The sequence below is a fragment of the Musca domestica genome, unplaced genomic scaffold, assembly GCF_030504385.1.
Source record: "Musca domestica strain aabys unplaced genomic scaffold, Musca_domestica.polishedcontigs.V.1.1 56, whole genome shotgun sequence".
Classification (NCBI taxonomy): Eukaryota; Metazoa; Arthropoda; class Insecta; order Diptera; family Muscidae; genus Musca; species Musca domestica.
The window spans coordinates 2627920-2638600 of NW_026712356.1; the positions used below are offsets into that span (position 1 = coordinate 2627920).

Below are 10681 nucleotides of genomic sequence, written 5' to 3' on the forward strand. Positions count from 1 at the left end.
ATCATGACCAACAAATTCCAATTTTTAAACAAATCCGTGAAAATTGTGGCAAAAATCGTCAAAATACCGAATATCAGCACGTACCCTTGTATGGGGCTATACCAAAACGTGGACCCATACATACAATGTTTCGGCACCAGAGTTAGAACCCATCATTACCAACAAATTTCAATTTTTAAACAAATCCTTAAAAAAATGTGCCAAAAATCGGCAAAAATACCAAAACGTGGACCTATACATACAATGTTTCGGCACCGGAGCTAGAACCCATCATGACCAACAAATTCCAATTTTTAAACAAATCCGTGAGAAAAATGTGGCAAAAATCGTCGAAATACCGAATATCGGCACGTACCCTTGTATGAGGCTATACCAAAACGTGGACCAATACATACAATGTTTCGGCACCAGAGTTAGAACCCATCATTACCAACAAATTTCAATTTTTAAACAAATCCGTGAAAAAATGTGGCAAAAATACCAAAACGTGGACCTATACATACAATATTTCGGCACCGGAGCTAGAACCCATCATAAACAACAAATTCCAATTTTTAAACAAATCCGTGAAAATTGTGGCAAAAATCGTCAAAATACCGAATATCGGCACGTACCCTTGTATGAGGCTTTACTAAAACGTGGACCTATACATACAATGTTTCGGCACCAGAGCTAGAACCCATCATGACCAACAAATTTCAATTTTTAAACAAATCCGTGAAAAAATGTGGCAAAAATACCAAAACGTGGACATATACATACAATGTTTCGCTACGGGAGCTAGAACCCATCATGACCAACAAATTCCAATTTTTAAACAAATCCGTGAAAATTGTGGCAAAAATCGTCAAAATACCGAATATCAGCACGTACCCTTGTATGGGGCTATACCAAAACGTGGACCCATACATACAATGTTTCGGCACCAGAGTTAGAACCCATCATTACCAACAAATTTCAATTTTTAAACAAATCCGTGAAAAAATGTGCAAAAATCAAAATACCGAATATCGGGAGGTACCGTTATATGGGGGCTATACCAAAACATGGACCGATGTATCTCATTTTCAATAGCAACCATCCTAGGCACAATACAAAATGTTCTACTAAATTTTCACGCTCTACGGCAACTAATGTGGGCTGTATTGGATTTCAACAGACAGACAGACGGACGGACATAGTTAAATCGACTTAAAATTTTATGCTTATTATGAATATATATGTACTTTATGGGGTCTACGACGAATATTTAGGGATGTTACAAACGGAATGACAAAGTTAATGTAACCTCCTTTCCAAGGTGAAGGGTATAAAAAGAGATGCCATAAGTATATTAATCTTAATATCAAATATATGACAATTTTTTGTACAATAATAGTACAAATTTCGACCAAAGCTATTGTAAGTTTCTATTTAAGTAATATATATAAATTTTTAGTAGCCAAAAAAACACTAATACTTCTTGCGGCATGCCTTTCCTAAGATAATAGGTTGGTAAGCAGATTTGTAATCAATATTTTTGCTGGAAATCTATTTGGACATAATTTAAATTTTAACAAGATCCGTTTTACTTCTTTCCATAATTCCTATTTGCCAGATTTAGAGTATATTTCTGTCATTTCCCATTTTCGGCTGCATACTTCTCGTCTCTAATGTCAATTAAAAAATATGTTTCCGGATCAGGCACGGCTCCCATAAAGAACACAATAAATCTGAAAATTGTAAAACAATCATCTGCTGAGTTTCGTTCCGTTTTTTAGGGAATTTTCTATTGTTTTACGCAACTATGGCAGTCCGGCGTTTCATTCGCTTTTTTTTCTCGGCTGCTGTGTTTGTTCAATGGCATGAAGCAACAATCACAAAAGCCGGACGGATAGGCTTAGAACTTTGTTTCATGTGGCTGGCATATTGTAACCACCCACGACGGCTAAAAGAAGCGACGTGTTCATGCAAAAAATTGATTTTTTTTTTTCAAAATATCTCCTGCCAAATGTTGGGTATTCAGGCGTTAGAATCCGCTTAATTGAAAATGAATATTCAGTTTGTAAGTGAAAAGGGTATAAAGGGGGAGGGGTCGGTGTAGTGAGAATTCAGCCAGACATTCAAAGTTCGAATTGAAATGACATTGAATGGGAAAATATAATTCCCTACCATTTGTTGCATAAATGTCACAGCTGATTAATTCATGACATTGGGACAAATAGTTAGAATGCTAGCCAGGTGCAAAGAGGAGGACAATGCCACATCATTTTGATGTTGCCCACCATCGAAGACAGACAAATTTGCAAATGCCGTTTGTCTGCTGTCTTGCAAATGGGTTTGGTCCTCTTTAATTTAGCCCCTGTAACCTGCTGCAACGTGTAGTGGAATTGATGTTCGAAACTGCTGCCATGACTGCCTGATGTTGATGTTTATTTGCTTTGATGATGGATGCGACAATACGGCGAAAACATCAACGCCTCATTCTCCCTTCATGTCTAATTGTCAACTAAGTCATCTTCATTATCAGGAACAGCCGTGGCAGCAGAACCAGCGTTGTCGTCAGCATAACTGATGTGTTGATGCCATGACCACCATAGTCCTGACACCGTGCGAGGTGCATTTGAGATAAATATGTGTGCCTGGGCGGGTGTGTGTGTGTGTGTTTGCCTGGGAGTTTACAGCGAAGAGCATAGGGCACAGGTGTCAACATGATGATGTTGGATAACAATTGTCGCAGTCACGTTACAGGATCAAAGGACAATGTCCTCGTACCCCAGCAAATGTATGTGTCAATGCTAAAATAAATAGTACAACAGGGCAAATAAACCATTTAGAGGGTACAGTGGTTTAATATATATTAAGATTATTAAATTTTTATAACGGATTTTCGATAGAATTTAGATAGCGGTAAAAATTGGTGTTTGTGGGTCTTAATTGGTTCTAATGTTTCCCTTAGTTAGTTTTTATACCCTCCACCATACATAGTATGGAAGGTATATTAAGTTCTAAGACGCCATGTCCGTCCGTCTGTTGTAATCACGCTACAGTCAAATCGAATTAAGATAGGGAGCTAAAATTTTGCACAGATCTGTCTTTTGTCTGCAGGCAGGTCCAGTTCGAAGATAGGCTATATCGGTCCACGATATTGTATAGCACCCATATAACGGTACCCCCAGATATTCCATATTTTGATGATTTTAGCCACATTTTTTAATGGAATTGTCTGAAATTCCACACAAGGAGTTGCTTGAGAGTACTTAACCCCCTGAAAGAGAATTGCCTATATAGGTCAAATATATCGTATAGCCCCCATAAGTGGTACCCCCCGATGTTTGGTATTTTGATGATTTTAGCCACATTTTTCAACGGAATTGCCTAAAATTCTTCACAAGGAGTTGTTTGGACCACTTTACCCCCTGACGGAGAATTCTCTTTAAAGGTCAAGGATATCGTATATCCCCCATAAGTGGTACCCCCCCCGATGTTCGGTATTTTGATGATTTTAGACACATTTTTCAACGGAATTCTCTGAAAATCTACAAAAGGAGTTCTTTGTACTTTACCCCCAGACATAGATTTGTCTATATAGGTTTACAATATCGTATATCCCCCATATTTCGCACCTTCCAATATTAGGTATTTTAAAGATTCTAACTGAATTTTTAATAGATTTTATTTTTTGAAAATTTTCTAATTTCGGCTCGGCCGAACTTACTGCTTTTTTACTTGTTTTATTTATTTTATTATACCCTAAGCCATATGGCTATACCATCACTCCTTCCAGTACCTCCCTCACAAAAGATCGTAATTTTCAAAAAATATATTTTCTGCACAGAAATCCGATTTTGCTCCAAATTTGCAAATTAACGCCAGTGCTATGTCAGGTGGACAATATCGGTTCACTCCATCAAGTACCTTCCCCACTATAACTATTCCTATAAAATGTGATGTAAGAGTCCGATTGTCGTCAAATATGTTAAACCAAGGTCTGGTTTTAAAATGGAGTATATCGGTCCACTCCTTCTGGTACCTCTCCCCGCAAAAGGTTGAAATTGTCATTGTTTTAATTAGCTTTTTATAGAAACGTGTTTTTTTCGCCGACCCACCAAATATGTGCCTTCCAAACTAGTTTAACAAAAAGTTCTCCTGATAATGTCTGTCTTCTGCTCCTCCCAACAACAACGTAGTAATTCATCGTTCTTCCCCAGTAGCGGCATAAACACAATAAGGTGTTCATTTGTCTTTTTTAACACCCTTCCCCCTATACCTGCTTCACAACCCTAATGCTTGAAAATTGCTGCTGTTTTGCAATGGTGTCGTGCATCGCCGGGACAAATGTCATTCTAGTGAAATGAAATTTGCAAACAAAACAGACAAAGAACATGGAACCGAAAGTAAACGGAAGTTAAACACCAAGTTGTCGACTGTTTGTTTCGACCAGCATACATGTGTGAATAGAGTCGTCTCGGCCATGGAGAACTAAGTTGCCCATCTGTAATTTCACTCAAGTATTCAAGTGTTAAAGTGCTGAGAACAAAACACAATTTTGATTTTATGTTGATGGATTCTTTAAAGCAGTGATCATTTTGGTTATTGGCTATCAGGGTGTATCATTATTTGACGAGTAATGGGTACTTTGAGGTACCCATCAGTCGGTTTTGCCGACAAATGTATACCCTCAGCCTATGTCAGTTTATTAAAATATACCAACTTCAGACTGTTGTCATTTCAAAGCCACTCTCCCGACAGCTGTTAAAATTATTCCAGTGACAGCTCATTATATTGTTTACAAGCGTACAAAAGCATTTTGGTGAGAATTTTCTAGAAAAAAATTTATTCGTGATGGAATTTAAGCGTGATAGTGTGATTTCTTTATATTTGGCTGGAAAACCACAAGTGGCTATCGTTAGAGTACTCCATCATTTAAATGTGAATAAATCTTTTGTGTCTCCTACCATCGTTCGTTACTGTGCTACTGGTAGCGTAGTCCGACGTTAAGAAAGAGGACGGAAGAAAGCGGGAACATCAGCAGAAATGGTTCGAATTGATCGAAACCAGCATCGCAGTGGCTGAAAAATGGCTCGTGAGCTGAACATACCACAATATTCCATTCGAAAAATATTGAAAAATGAGCTCGAGGTAAAGCCATTGGAATTCCAACAAGTGCAAGAACTTACACCGCAACAGAAAGAAAATAGACTCAAAAGAGCTAAATAGTTGCTTCGCTTAGCCGAAAGTGGTGAACTGCCGAATTTGGTTTTCTCCGATGAGAAAACATTCGTTGTCCAGCAGTTTGTAAACTAACAAAATGATCCTGTTTACTTGCCAAAGAGGTCAGATGTACACCTGGCCAACCACCATTGTGGTGGTGTGGGCCGTCAAAATCATCAAAATATCGAATATAGGGAGGTATCATAGGGGTTATAAACGTGTACCTGCACAGACAATTTTCTGGAATACGCTGTAATACCCATAACGAACTTCAAATACCAAATTTGAAACTTTTCCGGTGAATAATGTCGATAAAAACATCAAAATACCGAATATCGGGAGGTACCGTTAAACAGGGGCTATACGAAGACGTAGACCTGCATACAATTTTTTTTTTCATAGGTTGTAGTACCTATTCGATTTCTTTCAATACGAAATTTGAAACAATTCCGGAGAATAATGTTGCTGAAATCATGAAAATACCGAATATATAGGGGCTATACGAAGACGTGGTCCTGCATACAAAAATGTTTGTCATAGGCTGTAGCACCCATTACGAACTTCAAATACAAAATTTGAAATAATTCCGGTGAATAATGTCGCTGAAATCATAAAAATACCGAATATCGGTAAGTTCCGTCATATGGAGGCTTTACGAAGACGTGAAACTGCATACAAAATTTTTTTGTCATAGGCTGCAGTACCCATTACGAATTTTAAATATGAAATTTGGAACGATTCCGCCGAATAATGTTGCTGAAATCGTCAAAATACCGATTATCGGGAGGTACCGTTATATGGGGGCTATACGAAAGCGTGAACCGACATGGCCCATTCACGAATTTAACCTGCCCACTGGTAAACTATGCATGTATGCAAAAATTTAGCCTTCTATCTCAATTCGTTCGAAAGATAGCGTCATTATAACGGATAGACAGACGGACAGACAGACGGATATCTCTAGGTCGTCTTAGAATTTTACGCTAATTTGTAGGGTCTATTATGAATATTTCGAGGAGTTACAAACGGAATGACAAAGTTAATATCAACTCCATAGAATGGTGGAGGGTATGAAAACTCAACAGTTCGGTGTTGTATCACTCTCAGTCTCGATTTTTACACATTTCTGTGGCACATTGGCCTCCGTGACCTCTCCCCAGAAAATGGAGATTTAATTGCATATTCTGATTCCAATATTTGGAAAGATCTGAATATATTGATGTCCGCAGCTATTTTATACCGCAAAAGAAGGGTCGAATCTTGTTCATTTTGTGGGAGTTCGAACTGAAGTGATGATAGTGGACACTTTAAATAAGCTTTTTTACAAAAAAAAAAAAAAAGCCTCAATTTTGTTCATTTCAAATGTGATTTTGTTAAAAGAGTTTTTGTTCGAGTGGGAGTGTTGAAATAAACTGTTGGAAAATATACTTGAACGAATAAAAACTTGTAAGCCATAAGAATTGAATTCGAAATGTTGTCAATAAATATAAAATATCTTTTACCTTTAACCGTTCAACTTAAAAGACATATTTTATTTGTTGCTCTGCTAACATAACATAATAGCATTACCTTTCACAAAATTTTCACACACACCCCCTATTTCCCCCATTTAACAAAAATAATATAGTTCAATCATTGTGGCGCATTTTTTGTTTATTTTCCAAATCATTTCGACAGCATAATTATAATTTTACTTTTGAGGAATGGGTTGATACATATTTTTGGATAGATTTCGTGTGGAGCCCCGTACATAATTTGGTATGGTCACACAAAGTTATTAAAAGCTGAACATATAATTTGATAATTAGGAATAAAAAAAATTTAATGATATTTGGTTAGAGGAGGGTAGAAACGTAAAAACTCTTTTAGTCAAAATAAATCCACATAGGATGATAGTCACAGCACTCGGCTCGGTCTTGCTACTTCTGTTTGTGTGGAGTGTTGTTGCCAGCTCAACGACCACTCATGGTCAAGTGGATTTCTATACTAACTTGTTGCGGAACATACATCAAGAAAGGTCCTATGACACCCTGGTTGTGTTACACGAGGATGGTTTCAATGATCTGAGGCTGAAAGCAATCTATAGTTTTCCTCACCCGAAAATATTTCTTTCGAAACATTTTGAATTCTTCTATAAAAAAGTTTTTAATTCGGAAATTTTTGTGATAATCTTAATGTCTGCTGCATTGGATTTGGAACTAATGGAGATTGCAGCTAGATCCTTAAATTATATACGTCAATCAAGAATATTGTTAATTGCTGGGAATATAAGCAATGAAGAAGAATTCATGACCGATTGTTTGCCTCTACTCAAAGATTATTCCATGACCAATGTTTTGTTGCAGTTTTTACGAAATTCATCTGAAATCCCATTGGACTATCAACAATTGAAACCCTTCCCTGAATTTCATTGGCAAAAGAGGAATTTTAAGGAAATAGATTTGACATATTATCCACAACATTGGCGGAATTTGTATGGAGCTAATGTTACCACGTACACTGATCAGTCCCTTCCTTCGTCCGTAACCTACTATGATGGGCAGGGAAATTTGAAACTCAATGGAAATGTGGCCAGCTTGGTGGTACTTTTTGCGGAACATTTTAATGGCACTCTAAGGATGTATAAGCCAATAGTCGAGAGAGGTTTCACCCATTTCACAGTAGTTGCAGGTATGGCCATCAAACGTCTGATTGACATTGCCATGTGTCTGCATGTAACAGGCATAGCTGAGCACAGTACTTGGATTTATGCCTCGGATGTTTATGAAATAGGCAGTGCATCGATAATAGTGCCATGTTCAAGCCCCCTATCTATAAGAGATATGTTCAAAATTCTTTTGAATGAATATTTCTTTGGCATGGTCGTAGTCTGTACGGTGCTGTTCTCAGTTTTTCATTTCGTCATCGACTGTTATTTTGATCAACACTTTAGTTACATGGATCTGGTTTTTAATAATCGTATAATTGGTGGAGTTTTGGGTCTATCATTCACTGGTCGCAATTCACCATGGCGTTGCTTGAAACTGATTTATATTCTTCTATTCTTTGCTGGCCTGAACATCAATACCCAGTTTTCGGCACGAATGAATACCCTCTTTACAAGTCCTCCAAGATACAAACAAATCGAAACTTTAGAGGATATACGCAACCTCAATTTTAAAATAAACGTTCTGAAAGGTGATCTGGCCATTATGGGTGACGTTATGTTGCCTATTTCCCGTTCGGTGATTATTACCGAAGACATTGCCGAATATTCCAGCATGCGTTATAATTACAATACCTCAACCGGTTACTATGTAGCTTCGGCCCAATGGAAGTTCTTAAATTTGAAGCAAAAATATCATAGTCGCAAAACCTACTGTACCTACGAAAATTTGACCTTACATAAGTTTATACCCTGGAATATATTGCTGCAACCAAATTCTCCGTATAAAGAACCCTTTAATTATGTTCTACATCGAGCTAATCAAGCTGGGTTGCCAGATGCCTGGTACAACGGTGCATTTCTTGATTTGCTAAGATTAAAACGTTTATCACTGACAGATCCAAATCCTGAACGTGGGCCAAGTATTATGACCGCCAATGACTTAGAATGGGCTTGGCTTGTACTTGTTATTGGTTTGAGTCTTGGTGCGGTTATATTCTTACTGGAATTATGGCATCATCATCGTACTCGTTATTCGGATAATAATAAATGCAACATTTTCCAAATATGGTAACATATATTTGTGTTTGAATTAATTATTAAAACATTGTATTGTTTTAATAAAGCAGATTTTAAGTGAAAATAATGATTCAAAAAATTTATTGTAGTTCCGTTAGCATTTCTGGATCCAAGAGAAAAGTAAAATTTCATAATAAGATGCGGTGATTTATTTTCCACATTAAAACACATTATAATGTGACAAACAATTGTAAATGAGTAAAAATTCGCACTTGAGAAAACTGCAACCAATTTTAGATTGCTGTAATTTTTAAGCCACTCGTCCGACAGCTGTTAAAATTACTCCAGTGACAGCTCATTATACAAGAAACGGGCGGACAGAGATAAATCGTCTAAGAAATTTACGCTGATCATTTAGAAATAAGATTTCTATTGAATTGCACGATTCAGGTTGTAAGGGAAATTTTTACTTATGTGTTCCAAATGGTACTAAATTTGGTACAAATTGAAATTGTGGTGAACCGATAGATCTGGAATTCTGAAATTTGGATATAATATTCCAATGGCATTGTATGGTTCAAGTCATGGTGGTAACTTTGGAAATTTGGAGTGTAAGATTTGAGTCGAAGGAAGTTTTGGAAATTCGTATTTTTCGTACTAAATTTGGTACAATTTAGATTTGTGTGAACCGATAAAGCTGGAATACCGAAATGTTATTTTAAGGTCTCTGTCATGGTAGAATCAAGAAGGTAAAGTCATTAAATCATATGTTTACAATTTTTTCAAAAATTATTCATTTAACAACATCTCATTGTCAAAGTTTGTATTTATAAATCCATTGTACATACACAAATCAGAGATGGGAACCTGTTTTTATGTAGTGAAATGAGACAAGGTAAATTACAGAAAATGCAGAAATGGGAATGCTTTTTTGAAATGACTTTACCTTCTTAATTTTGCCATGGTGGAACTGAGGTATGGAGGTGATTTCGGAAATATGTACTAAATGGTAATATACAGTACTAAATGGTACTATACAGAGTTATAGCAATGCAACAAAGTCAAACGCAATAATTTTTTTCCTTTTTCCAAACGTCGGAAATAGCATCAAATTTTAAAATAAGTTTAGATTTGTTCGAATTGGCCACCTTTGGTACGAATTATGGCTTTCAAACGGCCTATGAAACCGTCACACGCTGCCCGAATGTTGCTCTGCGGTATTTGGGCCCATTCCCGGCGAAGCGCTTGCTTGAGGTGATCGACACGTTGGTATTTTTTAGTGCCAACCTTGCTTTCCAAAATACTCCAGACACAATAGTCCAACGGATTGGTATCCGGAGATTTTGGTGGCCATTGTCAGCTGAAAATGAAGCGAGGAACCTCATTTTGTAACCATTCTTGGGTGGCACGTGCTGAGTCCCGTTAGAATGTCTAAAGTCTGCGGCCAAAATGTTTGCGTGTGGAGGTGATTTCGGAAATATGTACTAAATGGTAATATACAGTACTAAATGGTACTATACAGAGTTATAGCAATGCAACAAAGTCAAACGCAATAATTTTTTTCCTTTTTCCAAACGTCGGAAATAGCATCAAATTTTAAAATAAGTTTAGATTTGTTCGAATTGGCCACCTTTGGTACGAATTATGGCTTTCAAACGGCCTATGAAACCGTCACACGCTGCCCGAATGTTGCTCTGCGGTATTTGGGCCCATTCCCGGCGAAGCGCTTGCTTGAGGTGATCGACACGTTGGTATTTTTTAGTGCCAACCTTGCTTTCCAAAATACTCCAGACACAATAGTCCAACGGATTGGTATCCGGAGAT

At 37.2% G+C, this 10681-nt stretch overlaps 1 protein-coding gene across 1 annotated transcript; it reads left to right on the plus strand.

The window, feature by feature from the left end:
• Positions 1–7367: 7367 nt before the first annotated feature.
• LOC101897134 (uncharacterized) lies at positions 7368–8912 on the plus strand. The gene has a single exon (XM_005190257.2). The coding sequence runs from the start codon at positions 7368–7370 to the stop codon at positions 8910–8912; it is 1545 nt and encodes a 514-aa protein (XP_005190314.2).
• Positions 8913–10681: the final 1769 nt, after the last annotated feature.